Here is a 19,004-nt window from a genome sequence, read left to right as displayed (position 1 = left end):
TTTAATGAATGCTCCTGCTTTAGGTTTGGTTTTTTGTTTTTTGTTTTTTTTTGGTGCTGTTCTTAACGGCTGTGTTTACAATCATCAGCTTTGTGGTTAAAAAAAAGTGTTTTCATTCTAACTTCAGAGACTTGTGCTTCAATGTTGCAGTAGTAAGGTAGGATGCAGCCATAATGGCTTTGTTTCGTCTGGCTCCAGAGTATGATACTGCACAGTATCTTTCTATAGAAGTTTCTGATTTGTACACAGGGGATTTTGATTTTGTTAAAATTGTGATCTGTGAATAATGATTCAAGATAGACTTCAGTCAGGTGTTAAYCCACATTTTACAGCCCTTTCAGTTACAAATTTGTTTCACCTGAAAAGCTCAAATGTACCCTGTCTCAATTTTTGTACAGAAGTTGAAACTATGGAGTAAGGCCAGTACATGAAGTACATTAAAAAGCTGCAGGCTGTCTAGCTGAACTGCACGCATCACTGAGGAATGTRAAACTATAAGGCATAGCCAGGATCAGTCAGTGTTGGGGGATTTTTGTTGGGTGTGTTTGGTATTTTTAAGTACAGGCTGGTTGCAGCAATGAAAGACAGTTTTTAGGTGAAATTCAATGTCTGCTCCAACTAAGAGGACATTGGTCTCAGTTTTGTCCTATGGGCAGGTAGCTGATGGTTTGAAAAAGCTTATATCCAGACCTAATTCTCACTATCATCAGTACTGTTGCAGTCCACCCAAAACTGGTATTTCACCTAAGAGGTTTTCTAAGGGTAGAGTTGTTTGTTGGGTTCTGGGAAATGCTTTCCATCAGGATTGTGTTCTGAMAGGGTTACAGCATGCGTATTTTTGGTATGTGCTAAAATTTAACCATGTATCTGTTTCTCAACTKGGTGTATGCTATATTGCATTAGCAGCTGCCTTTACAAAAATCCACAGAGCTCACTTGCACTGCTACTGAAGGAGGGGCCATCAAAAGATTTAGGCTTTTTTTCCTTCCCTTCCCCCCCCCCAGTGTGAGGCCCTAAAGCAAAAAATACTCGGCTTTCTGGATTTCTCAGTTACCAGCCTAATCTTATCTATCAGAATGTACATACATGGTCAGTGAAGTAGCTGGTTCTGCAAAGGGTAAATGCATGAACTTTAAAGTATTTATTATGCCATTTAATTAAGAGATTATAGTCAGGCTGACTTGAATGTGTACCTATTTTGCAAGTAGAAGTAAAGTTCACAATTCATACCTATCTGACATCTATTGCATGTTTTGGCTGAAGCTGTGATCTAGCTAGTAGACAATCCCATGTGAATACACATTAGATGTGTCTCACACTGATGCTTAACCAACAGCAAGACATTTCATGGCTTCAGTAGTGAGACTTTCTGCTATGAATTTACACTGATCAATCTGAGGCTGCAGTGCAGCCAGTAAAGAACAGATGCACACATTTATTTAAAGTAATCTTTTAATAGAAAATGCTGAGCAAATGGTTCAAACAGGCTSATTCCATTACTGAGAATTCAGTGCACTTGGCATGGTCTTAGTGCTCCCTTTTTAGAAAATACCACTTGGTAACTATCAGTTGGGTTACAGATAAGTGCAAGCAATCAGTGTGATTTACATGCTAGTGGCAGTTTGTTTCTTCAGTAGGTACAAGTCAGCATTTAAACTTTTATTGCTTGTATGTGTAGCTCTTAATGTGTTTGGTACAAGTGATGTTTTAACATACCTGAATGTAAATTGGCTCCATTGTCATCATGCCATGACCACCAATGAAAACTTTTAAAATACSAGTTTTACCCAGTTTAGTTATAAAATGAATAAAAAGTATTTGTTGCTAGCTAGATGTTAATGATAGTTATTTGTGTTACACCTGAACATTCCTTCCTTATTCCTTACAGGCCTTTTAGGTCTTCTCCTTTGCAGACCTTTTTCAGGCTGTAGAACAGTAAAGGATARGATGCTGTGAATAAGTGAGTGAATAAAATTTCTTCTTTTTAATAGCACAAATAAATGTTAAACCCAAAACTTCTTTATTTGCAGCACTATCAGAGTGTAACCTCATAATCACAAGTACAACTAGGAATGTGGTTCAATTTAATTTACTTTAAAGATTAGGTAAAATATATATTTAAAAAAAATTAAATCTGGACACTTAAAAATACTAGTTTAAAAAAGCAAAAGAGAAAAACTCTAGTACTTCTTGAGGAAGGTATCAAAATGGGAGGGAAAGGGAAGGTACACAAGTAAATATCAGTCACTAGGAAACAGAACAGGAACTCATTCACCATTGGTCTTTTTTGTGGAAAAAAGTTGAATATGATTCAGTTGCAGAGGATGAAGGTAAGACTATTGAATCAGACACTAGYTTTTCAGAATCAATTTGCAGATTGACCGAGTTGTAAAATTAAGTGGTAGATTATCTTTGCTTGGTGTTATGATGCTGAAAGTAGTGAGGAAAAAGGCAGTAGCCTYCTGGGCTGCTCTCCTCAAAGGAAAACTAGAAAAAGCAAAGCTGTTTCTGAATAAATGTAAAGCACGCAGTTATCTCTTGAGACTGTAAATCTGCAGTGAATTTACATTGAAGATGCACTAGAACTACCATTTTTATTTCAGTGCTAAAGAATAAAATAAGGTCAATTTCTGTATGAAGTCAAGTACTTGAGACTAAAATCTTGCATGTGTAACATTGATCTAAAGTTGGCTTTTATCCTTCGCAGACATTTGCTCCTCTGCCTCCATTAYCAGTATTAACATAGGTCTATAAAGCTACACTACACAGATGGTCTAGGTCCTTTAATTCTAACTAAAACTAAACAGATTTCCTCTTTCAGAAGCCTCAGCTCACAGACTTTCCAACAGATCACAGTTGGCTGGGTTTGGCAGATCCTTGAACACAGTATTTCTCCTCAAGTGTAGTTGTTTCTGTTTGAGCTGCTGTAATCACTGACCTTTAGTCTTCACGCAAGTATTCTTACCATCCTTTCAGGTAAAATGAAGGTGATTTAAGTGAACTTCGGCCATTTCATTTCTGTTTCTGCTCTATTCTGTTATCTTGTTTCTGTTCAGATTTGGCCAAGTGCTTGGGTATTATGAAAACACTACCGTTGCTGCTGCAATGAATGACATACTGGTGTGGGTTAACAGGTCTACCCTGGTCATCCCTCACCCTACTGAAAATGTCACGGTACAAGCTGTTTAGTTTTTGCTTTATCTGGTTGATTGATTTGCTACACTGGGAGTGCTCCTTTTTAAGACTCTCTTTTTGTGTTTGGAGATTACACACATCTTCTTCCAAGTTGAGAATTGCATTTAATTTGCGTTTACGACATTTTTGAGCTGCTACCTTGTTTTTTCCTCTTCGTCTGATGTCACGTAGAAGTGATACCTGAGTTTCTGTCAGCTGGTTCTTTGCTAGCACGGTRTTGAAAGAGTCGACAGACATGCTCACAATTTCATCAACTGAAAATGGTATTCTCAGAGCCTTTGCCCAATATTCATCTCTGCTCTGGTTTGTAGCAGTAGAATTAYGGCACCTGTCCTTTAATTCGTTTGATTTCTTCATCCACGTCTGTTGATGATGCTCTGGAGTGGATGCTGCTTGACTTGGCAGCTGAATGTAAGTGTGATTATGAAGAAACTGCTGAAGCATGGCTTCTGTAGAACACTCTGCATCACCTGGATATTCCACATGGCTCTGTTGAGCGTTTTCTTGGCAGTGGCCACCAGCAGCTCCTAAGCCGTGTGAGGGAACAGATTTAACACCACTGCTGTACCCAAGAGCATCTTCACAGCAGACTGAGTAAGAGGTGGTGCTGTGACTTGAATTCAAAGATAGTCCCGAATCTGAGCCAGGCTCTTCAAAGACCTGAGAAACTTCTACAGGACTAAAGCCTTCCTCAAAAGCCAAAGACATGAGTTTAATTTCATCAAAATTATCATCATGGACTGTTAGACTTCTAAGGTCAGCAGCTGAAAGCAGCCCTGTCAAATATGACCCATGACATAGTGATTCTGGATTTGTGATATCAGRGCTTGATTGAGGAAAAAACTCTTGCCTTTGTAAGTGTCTTGGCTTTGAATTTAATTGAGTGGGGTAATCTGTTCTTAGTAGCATGGCATCAGGAGGACTGAAACTGTTTGGAAGTGTCTGGGTCAAATTTATATTGTGGTGTGAGGATGATGGGTCTTGACCTCTATTAGAAGTAGCAAGTTSTATATCTTCCAGTAAGTTCACCTAAAAGATTAAGGGGGAAAAATGGGATCTTTCATAAAGTGAATGCTTCTACATCCCTCACCCACAAAGTCATGATCGATTTGTTTTTTCCCATTCCACTATTTGATTCTATTAAAGCCAAATTTTTGTATGTTAAACTCTCCTTCTAGCCATTTGGAATACTGTTTCCCATCTGTACAAAGCATCATCTGTACTGGCATATGGCAAAAGGAAGCAGGAAGAAGGGTGCAGAAGAAAAGTGATGAAGGAATGGGAGAAGGACTTGCAAAGGACAGTGTGGGACTGATGAGTGTTGAGAGGTAGAAATGGGACTGCTGCCAAGTGTACAGAATATAGCCTATGTATTATGTCTGATCTGGTCTAAGAAAAAGGTCCTCCTGGGACCAATCATCATGATCCTTCCCTGATAGTGGTATTGATGATTCAAGGGTGAGCTGGTTCAAGGTGCTAAACTGTTAGAAAATGAACTTTTTAAAGATAAATAGTTCATCTGCAGAAGTTAACCAATGATGACAGTGGTGAGAAAAGAGGGGTGGGAGACAAAAGCATTGAAACTGTGCTGTCATAGTCRCACTACTTATTCCACAGTTACGAACTTTTTGGGTCTGTGAGGTGCCACATGTGGCTTTGTTCCATTTAACTGAGGTCTGTTGCATCCAAAACTCAGATAAACTCCTTTACTAATCAGTTTGAAGGAAACATTGCCCCCACCAAATCACATCTTTGGTAGATGTTTTGACTTTAGATTACTAGTCAGGATATTTTTTCAACACCAAAGCTGATACATGATCCCTTGGCCCTGATATCCAAATAATAAACTGGACTGGTAATGCTGCGGTAGCACTAGGGCCCACCTTTTGTGGACCTGAGTTATAGTGGCTGGGTCTTAGAAGCACAAAGCCACTGTCCAAGGTTGTGTCAGGCACTTGCTGACAGGCAGAGCAGTCATAAAATAGATGGATACAAARTACTTGGAATACATCAAGTAGGAAGTGTTTGGGATTCCTCCATAGTTGAGTGTCCTTACTGTGTTTCAGGAAAGGACTTTCTGATTGCCATTCAGGGAAGGAATGATGTACTGTAAGGACCAAACATCTTAAATTCTCTATTCTGCTTCATGGGAGCTCAGGTAACAGAAGGTCTTGCCTTATTTCTCCTAGGGAGTTACCTTGTACTAGACCACCTGCAGTCTGTGAGACAGAAATCATATTTTCAACCAATCCCTTGAAAAGAATGATTCTTAGCAAGTCAGCTATTAAAAAATCCCATTCACTGTAAATACATGATACTTGGAAGAAACAATCTATATTCAACAGATCGATTATCACAAGATGGCAGTGCATTAATAAAAGTTAAATAAAATATGCAACTGTGTATTGTTATAGCTGCATAAAGACTACAGCCAAATTCCTTTCAAATTATGAGAAGAATGGAGAGAACTGATGAAATTCTACATTTTGTAAGTGTGCAATCCAATTCCAGAGCTGAACAAAGAGGAGGGTAATTTATGGTCTAGAAGGTACTATCCAACCTAGGGATTCCTAAAACTAGATAAACATAAAGTTAAATGGAAAACACTAACGACCCTGGAAGAGTATCCTATGATGGGGAGTGAGATGCCCTTGAAGTATTGCAAAAAAGGAATGTAGGGAGTAGCTTCATCATCAACAGTTGCAGCTATGAACTGTGGGAGAAGAGGGAGACTTCAATTAAGATAACAACTGTTTTTGGGAAGACAGGCACACAGAAAGTAAAATATAGTATCAGAGGGCCATAAGATTAAAAAAAAAAAGCCAAAAAAAACAACAACAAAAAAAGGGTTTACTGCTAATGCTGACTGACCCGATTTGCAGTGAAGATGGATCTGTTCTTAAGGGTAGTAATCTTCTGAGCACTTGATCCAATACTTATGACAACTGTAATAATTCACCACAAATGCCCAATAGCTGCTACTGTATAATAACTCAGTGTTTCTCTAGAGAGACACACCAAGACTGCTGCATAAATAAAAGTTGGCATTACGTTTCAGAAAGGCAACTATTAGTTGAACTAATTAAGTTGTCCAGTGGCTCCATCCAACTGTACACCAGATCACAGTAAAAACACAGTGAAAGCACAGAAAAAGCAGACAGATTGCTGGAGAAATTTTTCAGGTAGAGCCAAGAGAGATGCTGTAAAAGGTGGATAGTAGCATCTTTAGGTAAGTTTTACTACATTTATTCACTAATATGCTCCYGAGTGGGTGCGGTAGGCTGAGCTATTTGATAAAACAGAGTAARTCATTATCTAGTAATTGCTGACTGTATTCCAATCTACTGGCAATACCTGTATTTTCTCATTTACCTCTAGCATGTTTTCCACCTGTGATGACAGAAGCTGTAAATAACCCTCTAAGGAGAGAAGGGAATCTACATGGTTGCAGTTGCTCTGTGACAAAAGAAAGAGAAACGTGTTAAAAAGCACAGTTATTTTACATAAAAGGAGGTAAAAATCAAAGTCTGAGGGGAAACAGAGCACAGTGCAATACTGCTGCTGAGCCCACCAACAAATCTTCATCCTGATGGGAGATGACATGTTGCTAAAAGGAGCAGAASAGCTCCATGGCCTGAAAATCCCTAYGCTGCCCACAATAGCAGAACTGGGCTTTCCTCTGAAGCCATACCTCCCACCAGTGCGGAAAAAACCAAGTATTTTTCCAAAGCCAAGCTCTCAGGGAAGCGGCAAATAGAGAGGCTGGCAAGACACCTGGATCAGATGTTCTCAGCTCCCACAAGGTCTGAAGAAAACGGAGTGCCCTTTTCATTGTAGATCTCAGAGAGAAAAATACTGAACAGTCCCACGTCCCAAATGTAATTCTACATCTGAGCATCGAGCTTTACATAAAAGGTGAGAGCAGTATAATTTAGCATCCATGTTGGTAGTGTTTGTAAGCAAAAAAAATCCTTTCCCACAAGCACAACCCCTTCACAATGGAAAAAATACATTCAAATTGAGAAATGGTTAGTTRCAACTGTTTTCTGTCGACTTTAGAGTATTTCAACTACACAAACAATAGTGGGGAATTGAGGGGAGGAGGCAGTTTTCAAAAATGTGTACAAGGGCGTCATTCACGAAGTATTGTCTGAAGTGATCATTCCTTTCCTTCCCTGGCAAGGGACACTTCAAATAAAAAGAGGAAATAAATTATTCCTTTCAAAACWTWTCACTGCATTTCTTTTCACTACTATTTATTTTAGTGATATGTCCTATATCCTCCCTCACTTCCTCTTCAGTTTCCCCTTCTTCCCATCACTTACTTGATTAATGTCTTTCTCCTCCTCCTCTTGCAGTTCCAGCTGATCATCTCCTCGATGTGGACAGCAATCATCCAAAGCTTCCTGACATGCTTTCAGGTCAACATCCTGGAGACACAAATAAAGCAGTTCTATTACACAGCATGCTGTCAAAATTTATCTTTAAAATGATCTTTTTTTTTTTTTAAATATAGTGATAATAAAATTATCATGTCAAATAAAATATGCACTGAACAGGTCATGGGGATGAACTGAGTGTGCAGACTCTGGGGGCAGAATGAGACCAGTGTCAGTTCAGGGGGGCAGCCATCRCCTCCTGTTTCAGTTCCCAGGCACTGAACCCATCTGCAGCAGAAATGGACAATGGAATTCTTCTTAAGGAGACAAATTCTTCTAAAGGAGACAAAGAACCATGATGTGATTCCATGAAAAGTTTGAATTATCAGTGTCTTTTGGATGCCTTTTCACAACAACACATCTAAGCCAGATACATACTCAGTGATGGACTCCTAAAATAGGCAATTATACATGGYCAGTTAGCAATACCCCTGCTTGCCTGTATTGTAATAGCAACTCTGTTTCCCATCACTTCCATGTAGACATTTCCCATTCTCATTAATGCAAATGATGGTRTTTTTTAATCTCCAGTGATGAAGTTATTCAAATTTAGGGGCTTCAGAAGCAATTTTCAAATTTTGTTTTATCTACAGTCACATATAATAAACAGGCAGGAATTCTGATGATAAGACTGGAGTATAGCTAGAGTAAGAATAAATCAATGCTAATTTATAGTTTTTAAAAGTGCATATTTATATTAAAAAAAAACTTTGATATTTCAGTTTTTGCAGGGCAAGTCTATGTTATTAAAATGCAAAGCTCAGTGGAATGGCAGTCAGAAAACCAAGTGTCCACACTGCATTAGTTCCATATACCTCCATCAAAATGCTCTGGCAAGAGCATAAAAGACAAGTTTTCAACAGCAGGGAATTTAATAAGATAGTGTTTGGTTCTAAAAATATCAAGAGATTTTCTTTATAGMGGTTTGTTATGAAAGTATAAACCATATAAAACCTGCAGTTGTAATAGTCATCAAAACATACAGAAGTTTTTAAATTGTTGCTTCATACGAAACACATTTAAAAGAAAATGTAAAAAGTTTAAAACCAGGACTCGAGTAAAATTAAATAGAACTTTAATATAAATTAATATTATTGTCAATTTTGTACATTCTATTTAAATATTTAAAAATATGAAAATTAAATTTTATTTAGTTAGCTTACTTAGTTTAAATTTTTATTTTAAACTGATTTTTTTTGTTAGCTTTCAGTTTTTCTGTACATTCTTTTCAAGATTGGAAGAGAACTTTAGCTTTATAAATAGCCATTAGTGAAAACAAATACATCTACAGGGCGCTCATCTGTCACTGATGTAAGAGGGACTTTCCTTCAATGATATCTGACAGTTTCTAGTCATTAGAAGTTCTATTCCAATACATTATGTCTTCTTTGTCAGCTGTTCTTTTGGAAATGACCAGATTAATTTTTATTGCCAAATATGAGAAAACAAATTTACAGTTTTAGAGAGAACCAACCTAATATTTGTCCAATTAATATCACCTGTTAATCATTCTAAATAATAAAGTTAATCATCATCAAAAGTGGATACAAAGTCAAGGACAACTGCAATTGAAGACCTTAAGCAGCTCCTCTGGAGCCAAGTGGAAAGCTGCTGCTGTGGCAGAGCATTCAGCTCCTGAATAACACAGCAAATTCATTATTCTCCTAGCTGCAGRGGAGGCAAATGCAGGAAACAGTTARAAATATGATATCTATAATGTGATRCCTCAAAAAAATGAACTGCAAGCACTGGGTTTYAATACAGAATTTATGAGTGACAACTTCATTGTTCCTTTAAACATTTCCAGAGATATAAACCTATTCCCCTGCCAGGGAAAAGCAAAACTTGGGTTAACTTTGGGCCAAGCCCATGATGTGTCCCACAGATCATTCAAGAAATYCTTGCAGTTCAACTTGCTTACAGTGGAAATCTGACTGTGGATGATGCTCCTCTGCTAAAGTCTACAATGGAGATGGTCCTTCCCAAGGCCACTGTGAGGAGAACTCAATTTCTGATGTGCCTGATGGAACATCTCCTTTCTGAAGGGAACCAAAATGCTCYTAAAGTTCATAGAAATTTGTGAAAACTGTCATGGATTTAATTCCCCAGGATGTCAAAAAGACAACTGAATTTTCAGGTCTTTTCTTATCAATGTATAAAACTGTTGACCGCGCAGGAATATTTCTGACTACAAATTTCGGAATTTATCTGGAGTCTGCGTTTATTTTTATATATCTTTTAAGAAGCAAATATGCCTGACTATTTCCTCTACTCAGCTATAGAGGGTGTCTTGGTACCCTTAATTTCCATATTTCCTCTACTCAGCCATAGAGGGTGTCTTGGTACATTAATTAATTTCCATACTGAGAGCCACCTACTGCATGACAGGATTCTGCACCATTTGCCTGCAGAACTCYTTGGCTTAAGCACAGAATGGAGCTCAGAATCTCCCCCCTGATCTCTGCACAGAGCTCCCGCTGATGTGAATGGAGCAGAGGTGCCAGTGGGRAAGGGAGGAAAGCAGGGTCTCATATTTGTCATCTCATCTCAGTCATGCCCATTCCTGTAGTTTACCAAAGGCAATGTGTCATCTCTTCTGAGAGAGATTAACAACGCTGCACCGTGTGGCAGACTGTATTAAAATATGCTCATGGCTGCTCAAAGCAATTATTATTGCTGTAATAATGTCATCCACCCTTTGAAAAAAATCTGTTTTCACCAGTACCAGAGCAATTTCTGAAGGATCATGGTCCTGTAGCCAGCTTTTCACAACAATGGTAGTACAGACACAGCAAATGTAAGATATTCCACATTGCCAATTTTCACCTATGGGATAATTTCAGTGAAACTCTCTACATGGAAATCAACCAGAACCTTTTTGCCTTTGCAAAGATCAGAGGGAGATTCTGAGCTCCATTCTGTGCTTMAGCCAAAGAGTCCTGTAGAYAAAATGGTGACCCTGTTGTGCAGTAGGTGGCTCTCAGCCTGGAAATTAAGGGGAACCAGGACACCGCCTTTGGCTGAGTAGAGAAAATAGTCAGGCATAWTTGTTTCTTAAAAGATACATAAAAATGAATGCAGACTCCAGATAAATTCCAAAATTTATTCATTTCAGTTGCATTTAAGAACACACTGAGGCTGAGTCCAATTTACTCAATTATTCACCAGCTTTGTGTGTGGAGGACTGGACTTTACCTGCCATTTCCTTAAGGTACAGCTTACCACAGGTCAGTTATAGATTTCAGTTTGTCAGTCTTTGGAATATGAAAAATAGTAGTTTATGGCAAATCTGCTACTTAGGGAGGGCCAAATATCAGTGTGGAAGTTAGWGAAAGTAGGACTTTGTGGGTGGCCTGGCCTACTCTTAATTGGAAGCATGCTGCCTCCTCTGGCAGGTTTCCAGAGTTTTGTACTCTATGTTAAAAATAGAGCCTTCAGTTTCCAAATGAAGAAAATTAGAGTATTGATCTCAGCATGAACTGAGTGTACTGTACATCAAACTATCCCTCCACGTATCTCCTCCCCTTGCTTCCTACACCCATGTATTATTTGCTGTCCATAGAAGAATATATAGRGAGCAGAACCCATAATGACACCGAAATACAAACAGGTCTACTGTGGTGTATTGGATGGGTGTACAAGATCTCTCTGAAGAAGCAGCAGAAAGCATAATCAAGCTGTTTTCAGCTATTGATCTGTGTGCAGTYGGCATACAGGACTAAAACTACACAACTCAGGGCTACAAGTGGATAGAAATATTTAAACAAGGAGTAACACAAAGGTCTTGCTGGAAGAGAGCAGAGCAGACAGGGTGGTTTGCCTGGGACAGCACTGAGAGGCAGGAGGTTCCTACCCCTGGAAAGCTGTTTCACTGCAGTCAGATYCTGAGTTATCAGTACAAATATCCCAGCACTAGGTACATGACCACAMTCATTTGCGAAAKGACTTTTTTTTTTGGTGCTGATTACTCATGTATCCTGTTCAGGAGYTATCTTCTAATTACTCGATGTTATGCTCTCTTTATTTTAGTCGTTAAGTTCAAAACTGCTCCATTGATGTCATTAACCTTTGAGACATTTTTTTCCAAACTTTGGTCCCTTCTCCCTTACTAACTGCATTGCTTCTCTGTAGAACCAGTCCTCTCCTTGTTACCAGCTGAAAAGATGTGRCAAAGGCCTGGTGCTCTTTTGAATAATTAAGTAGCATCTCCAGAAAAGAATCACAGAATGGTTTGTGCTGGGATGCTCCTTAAGATTTGCACAATACCAGAAGTTAAGCAAAACAGCTTCTAGTAACATAACCAGGAGTTTCACTTTACTACTTTGTAGGATTAAATACAATCAATCATTAAATATAATGATGCATAACAGATATTGTTTAGCTCTTAAATTTAGTGATCTTGCTCTTTGCCTGTGTACTTTAAATATGTGATGGTAATCTTACAAAGTGTTATCTACTTAATAGGTAAGAAAAAAGAAAGAAAAATATTTCTTGCTGCTTCTCTGTATTCATAATAAGCCCTAAAATATCCTGAAAACACCAGAACAGAAGAGTGCTTTATGTTTTGAAATGCAGCCAGGTTTTAGGACATGTGGAGGGTGGAATGGTGGATAGAAACACCAAGTATCAAAGTAACTTTTATGTTATATATGGCTAGGCTTAAAAATGGTAACAAACCATACTAGCTAAGCAATGCAATTGAGCGAATCAAATTCACTCATAGACGTGACTCCAAATGTGGCACCTGTCAAATGTTTATGACATACCTACTCTAAATCCTGATAGTTCCATCTGGGCTGCCACCAAACAGTCCCTGTGAGAGCCCCCCAGTGAGATGGCAGCACCTCTCTAAGCACATGCATTTCAGGGTTTTAGATAGCATGGGGCAGCTGTGTCAGCTACAACCACAAACACAGACTGTGCACTCTGTTACTGCACAGAATCAACACCAACCTACTCCCCAAACGGAGCCAGAGACAGGTACAACTTGAAGACACAGAGACCAACACTATTGTCACTGCTTTCAATTCAAGCATCAGTTTTTTTATGCTGAAAACAGCTCAATACCCTCTTTAAAATGAGCTTTTTAAACCACTTCTAAAATATACACCAGAGACTCACACTCCAGCCATTTGGTCCTGAGCTGATGTTTTCCACCAGACAGACAACATGGAGAGTAGAAATTTTCAGTTCCCCTCAGAGTTGCTAAACAGAGCTTAAAGGCTAACTAGCAAAATAGATAAAAGAAGGCAAGAGTAGACACACAGGATGCTTAAATGCAGCTGCAACCAGTGGATAAACAGATAATGAGGAATACAGTGGCTTTTGTGGCAAAGCCTTGTAACAAGAAGCAACAGCACATGCCCTGAGAGAAATTCAAGGCCAGGTCATCTGTTATGTTGGAGACACACAGTGAGTACAACCACCAGAGACCCCCTCAAACAGCCCTCTGGGACCMTAAAAGGACTTCCAGTAAGAGCCAGAKGCATGCAAATTAGTTCTGGGAAAAGTGATGATTATGTATTAGCTAGGAAGTACACTGTGATGAATGTCATGGTCAGAATGGAATATATACCTTGTCGGAAAGTTTCTTGACACACCCAATTAGAGGAGATGTCCTCTGAGTGTTCAGTGCACTGAGAATAAAAAGTTCCTGCTTTCTAATACTTCAAATTAGGATAGAAAGTTTGTTTTCTAGTCAATTTCAGTATCAGTAAAGTATGCAGTATCCCTGACAGTAAATGCAGGGAAGGTAATTACATTTATTCAGTCACTCTTTCAGACCGAGCACAGTAAAAAACCCCCAAAACAATGCTCCCCCTGCACCCCCTCAAAACTGTCCCCAACAAACAAATAAACAAAACCCCCCCAAAAAAAAAAAAAAAAAAAAAAAAACAAAAAAAAAAAAAAAAAAAAAATCCCCATATGTCTGGTGCCCCAAGATGCTTTCTTTTGTGGTCAGTGAACTACTTGACACCGGGGTGCTGTAAGACATTTCCTTCCCTTCCTGCTCTACTTTTACCATAGATTGGTTGTACCCTTGTTGGTATGTTGTAGTCACTACTGAATAGACATAAAAACACCCAGGGACCACCCTTTCAGATAAAACTTTGTCCACAGTTTGGTTCCAGATATCTTCCACTTGAGTCCTCCCAGGCAAACACACTTTCTCAGGTATCCAACTCCCAGATTTCCCCAGCTACCAGAGTCTTTGCAATACCAAATGCCAGCCAACTCACAGCTCTGAATAAAAGCCATGGTTTGACACYAGCTCCTCTAGCATTYCAGTATCTTCCCCTTCCCTCTGACACTCTGTGTAATTCCTTTTCYATTTTGCACATTTACCACGCTCTAATTCTTCCTTCTTTATGCCTGCTATTCTCCTCATCTACCTTCACATGCACTTTCCATGCACCCCCCACAGTGGGAATACCTTGGCCACTCTCCAGAGARCAGGAAAATGCTGGTGTGTGTCAGCCCTGCACCACAACCCTAACTCCCTCTAATGCCACTCCTGAAAATTCCTTYGACTTGTCTTTTTCAAACCCTTTCAAGACTAAGTTTGAGGTTCTTCTCTTAGCCCACCTCTATCTGAACACCATGAGGTCCTTCCCCCACCTCCTCACTAAAGAAGGAATTTCTGGCTCATAGGTAAGGGCCATCCCAGCTAATAGGTAAGGGCTAACAAGCAAGGACCTAGCCCATTTACCTGTTCGCAGATGTCCCTCCACAGCCATGTCCTCTGCTCAATGAATTCAACAGAAAAAAAGAAAGGAATAATTTGAAATATGTTGTGTAAGTTAAGCACACAGCTTCAGTGGGAAGCTCTCAAATGGACTAGAGAAGAAGCCTTTGGAGARAAAACCTTCAGAGAAAAGCCTACCTGGTTCCTACTTAACTTGTACTTTACCAAACTTTGACACCATAACTCAAATTATTTTCATTCAATATAAATACTTCAAATTGCTCAAAGTGCTCAAAGTCTGGGATGGATTCCCCCCTTCCAGGGCTTTAATGTCATGGAACACTGCCTCTGACAGTGTTCAAAGAACTATGCCTGTATGAGGCTTTACATAACCTGACTCAAACTGCCCTTTCTAAACAGTAACACAGAGACAACAGTACAAACAAATTATCCACTATGCATCTTCTTCCTTAAATTTCACAATTCATAAACAACAGCATTGTTATGCTGTTAATTAGTAATTAGAGCAGGTGTTGTTTAATCAAGGGCAGAAATTCAGCTCTTGAGAAGGGCCTCAAAGATCTGTCAAAAGAATGCAATATATTCAGATGTAACAAATGTACTTGACTTGTGTGGGAGCAGAACCTTCCTTCTCTGTCCCATCCTGAGCTGCAGCTTGTTTCACATGCAGTGCAATGWCCCAGAACAGCAAGTCCTGCTCTCATTCAGGCATTGCCTCTTCTGCYGGCATGGGCAGCATCAGTGCTCGGGGTTCACGTGATTTGGAAAGAACATTTTCACTGTAAAATTACACAGAGAAAATGCTGAAGAGCTATACAGTCCATTCTTGCTAATCTAAATATTTTCCCTTWTATATTCTGTAAAAGATAAAGAACCCAATGAGTTTTAAAACTCCCTTTCTTCAAATGTCTACRTACATACATAAACACGTAACTGCACACATAGAAATACTGATGTACAAAAAAGAAAGGGAAAAGAAAACCACTGAATCGAGTAGTTCTGAACCCTTGCAAGACCTTCAGGTGTTGTATGTCAAACTTCTTGAGACTTTCTCTGTGTTTGCGAGTACTGTGACCATATATATAGGATTTATGGTGCACCTTGCAGCACTGAGGCTCCCATTTCCCTACACACAGTTTTTGAGGTGTTTTGGAAAATGTGTCTCATTCGTTTTTCATATGGGCTTAGGGCTCAGTGTAAGAGCTTTCAGAAGTGTTGTTGGGGCAGTGTTACATTGAGAAACCAAAGAAAAACGCAGTTGGCAGAGTGGGGCATGGACTGTAATGCAAGTTATGTGCTGTGGAATGGCTCCTCTCTATTCCCCACCAATATAAAGCCTACATCCAGAGTCAGCTATGTCTTCCTCCCTCCCCTCCCCTTTTTTCCAGCTTCTTCTGTGCCTAAAACTTCAAAATGTACACAACCACGWAGTGCCTCTAAATTTCCCTAAGTTTCAATTTTAGTTTTCCTTAAAATAAGCACTTTCCTTGAGCAATCCAATAATTATTTACCACCATATTGGGGAAAAATAAGYAGACATGCCCAACTTTATCCATGTGAGTAACTCACTGTGACCTACTTGTGTGAGTAGGCCATAAAATGTTAGACATCCTCTGTTCAATGGGGAAGTCAGCATTCAAACAGGTGCTAAAAATCAAGGAGCAAGTGRTGCTCCCATTATAAATCCTTCCTTAAAAAAAAAAAACAACTAGGRCAGCAATCTCTTTTTTCAGCTAACTGCAAAGAGAAAGACTAGGTGCAGCACAAACACTGTTGGATCTGGGAAGAAAAAAACAGCACAAGAAATAATCATCCTGAAGAAAAGACCTGGTTTGCTCTTAGGCTTTTTCTCTGTTTCCTTAGCAAACATGCCATTGGAGCCTGAACTTTTTTATCTCAGGTGTTCTGCAAAGAGGTAGGGCCTGAATCCCCACCTTTCATTACTACAGAAATTAATCCATTTCCTTGCATGAACTGATGCATGTTTTTTCCAGTTATTCAAAGCAAATGTTCAAAGCAAATTGCTTTTTTATTTATTTTCCTCTAAATGTCTGGTTCTCAGGGAAGAATCCTGGTGCCTTAGTCCCAGTCTTGAATGAAACCTACAAGCTTTTATTTTCTATCTGATCCAGATCAGAACAATACAGAGGCATTAAACTAATGCCCTGAGCCATAGGGCACAGCTACCAACCACCTGCTTTAATCTGCTGTAGGGAATGCAGGACAGGGCAGGACAGACAGGGCAGGACTTGGAACAAAACTCCTTTTTTAATGCAGAATCTGCAGTGGTACAAACACTTTTGTCCCTGGTCCTGTTAAACACTTCCATTTAAGAAAATGAGTAACAAGTCACTGAGACGATTTCATTATTTTCTCCACTAAAAGGTGAATTTCAGAGGAAATACATYTTTTTGTTTTTATTACTAAGGCAATAAACTATTGTGGGGTTTAAATTTCATCAGCAGGCCTATGTTTGATTACAGAAATGAACTGAATAAAATAGTTTGCTAGGAATATAGTGAATACAAAGGTTAGGGCTGATCCCRGACTGCTGGGCAGCAAGCTGAGTGTGGGAACCCACCTGGCAGCCTTACTCCTGTCAAAGCCAAAGTGCTCAGGCTGCTGTAACACTGCAACTCAGCACAGGGCAGAAAAACAGGCAAACCCCCGCACTTTAGCATRCTCCAACAGCATGCTTTGGCCACTGAATTAATTTTCTTTTTCATTTGCAGTTGTCTTCAAGAGTGGTTTTAAGTGCCAGATCTCTAAGGATGAGGACCAACAGCTTGCATTGTGTTGCTGGCAATGTTCTCAGCAGGGACTCGAGACCAGTGAACAAAATTAATCTAGGGGTGGATAAATCTAGCTGCAAACTTTTCATGATGCCACACAATACCAAGCAGAAAAAACCCAAATACTTCCATCTGTTTACACAGACTTCTTGTCCTGGTSTAGTGTGGATAAGAGAAATGCTAAAAATAGCTCAAATCTATTTTTACAGAAGACAAATTGAAGGTTATAAATCAGCTGAACCACTCTGGAATCCATTAAACTATTACAATAACATTTTGACAGCATAAGTAGACTCAGTCAAACCTACTAAAGGTCACCTTTAAAACAAAGATCTAGTTTTTGATCTGTGTTTCATGTTTTGGATCTGCTGTGTGCTTCAAAAGAAGTCTGGTAGAAGAGACATGGGGGTTTCCACATGGATGTCCTTTTACATTTTAGTTCAAGAACTGCACGCTGCCTTATCTTGCTCCAATCATTATTTTACTTAAATGTGTGTAAGAGAGAGGCCCAGACCTACAGTTAGCAAAGAAATGAATCATCTTCTCTCCACAAAAAAGAGTCATCCCTTACAGTCAGGGTGTTGAAACTAGTTTTGCAACTACTTTACAAAAATAACCAAGTTAACAAATGGGGAAATAGGGAAAAAGAAAAAAAAAAAAGAAAGAAAAAGAAAATTTAAAAAGAAAAAGAAAATCTACCATGCAAGACAAATTTAACAATTATCAGTTGATGCTGGTCCATCAATTCTTAGGAACCAGCTATTCACAATTGTTCAAAAGCAGCTTGAAAAATGTTGATAGTTCAGCTTGGTATTTCAAAATGTACTGAACATCAGGRTCACAAACCCACCATCTTGGCATTCCTGTATCTTTTGTATCTGTGAAGTGCACCACAAAAGTCCCAGATCATAAACTGTGCAGGAAGCAATGAAACTCTATTCCCAATAGCAACTCAACTGAGAAAAGCCAGTAGCTGAGTGGCTTGGCGACAGCCACACCTTGGATCTACAGCTGTGCACAGCTCTTCAGCTTCGTTCAGCTCGGGATCTGAGCGGGTGCGAGCAGACAGAAGAACAGTCCGGACTGCATGCAGCGCGAATCAATAAGAAATTGGTCATCACTGCTGGGTCCTTACTGCCTCACGTGGATTTTTCAAATTGCCGCGCTGATAACAGAGGGCAGATAAAACGAGCCCGGAAGTTAGCCATGGCACAGTAAGACCTTCTACACGTAAGAAATGTGCCTGGCAAGTGTAGTTACCGACTAGAACACACACGTGCCCTGCGCCCAGGTGAGGGGTGCTCTATGTGATACATTATGGAGAAATTGCGGGATACTCCTGAGATGCCTGTATGCCCACACGAAGAAAACAGGCGATGCCGGAGGAAATGCCAAGCAGAACTGTCCGTCCCGGCCTTACACCCCTGCCTGGCAGGTGACAGCGGCGCTGGGGCCCGGCGTGTGCCGGGGACAGGGCAGCTCTGCGGAGCCGACCCCGCTCCGGTAGCGGGACACTCCGCGGGTCGCTCCGTTAGCMGAGGCTGCTCCGCGGCACGGCCCCGCCGCCCGGGACACGGGCAGGGCACGGGCCAGCCCCGCAAACCCCGGACCTGTGTGTCCCTTTCTCTCTTTGGGACGGTGCCTAGCTCAGAAGCGTCCTCCTTTCCGTCCCACCGCTCGCCCCGCACAGACATCCCAGACCGCCCGCTCGCCCCGGTGCTCGCCCGAGCCGGCTGCCGGTGCCCGGCCGGGGCCGCCCTCGCCTCCGCCGCCCCGGGGCCGCCCGCAGCTCGCTTACCTCCGCCATGGGGCAGCCGCCTCCGCCGGGGCCGCCACTGCCACCGCCCCATCCTCCTCCCGCGGCGGGGCGGG

The 19,004-nt window shown here is 40.4% G+C and overlaps 1 protein-coding gene across 1 annotated transcript; it reads right to left on the bottom strand.

Moving 5' to 3' along the window:
- Nucleotides 1–1,444: 1,444 nt before the first annotated feature.
- On the bottom strand, nucleotides 1,445–18,984 carry NFE2L3 (NFE2 like bZIP transcription factor 3). Its single transcript, XM_057365474.1, has 4 exons — nucleotides 18,931–18,984; nucleotides 7,521–7,625; nucleotides 6,568–6,651; nucleotides 1,445–4,224 (listed from the first exon to the last, which is right to left on the bottom strand). Exons 1-4 carry the CDS (start codon nucleotides 18,937–18,939, stop codon nucleotides 3,013–3,015), a joined length of 1,410 nt encoding a protein of 469 aa, XP_057221457.1. The 5' UTR covers nucleotides 18,940–18,984; the 3' UTR covers nucleotides 1,445–3,012.
- Nucleotides 18,985–19,004: the final 20 nt, after the last annotated feature.

Source organism: Malurus melanocephalus, unplaced genomic scaffold (genome assembly GCF_030028575.1).
Source record: "Malurus melanocephalus ecotype Western Australia unplaced genomic scaffold, MMel_1.1 scaffold_53, whole genome shotgun sequence".
Lineage (NCBI taxonomy): Eukaryota > Metazoa > Chordata > Aves > Passeriformes > Maluridae > Malurus > Malurus melanocephalus.
Note: the sequence above shows the minus strand (reverse complement) of the source record. Positions and strands in the feature narration are given on the sequence as shown.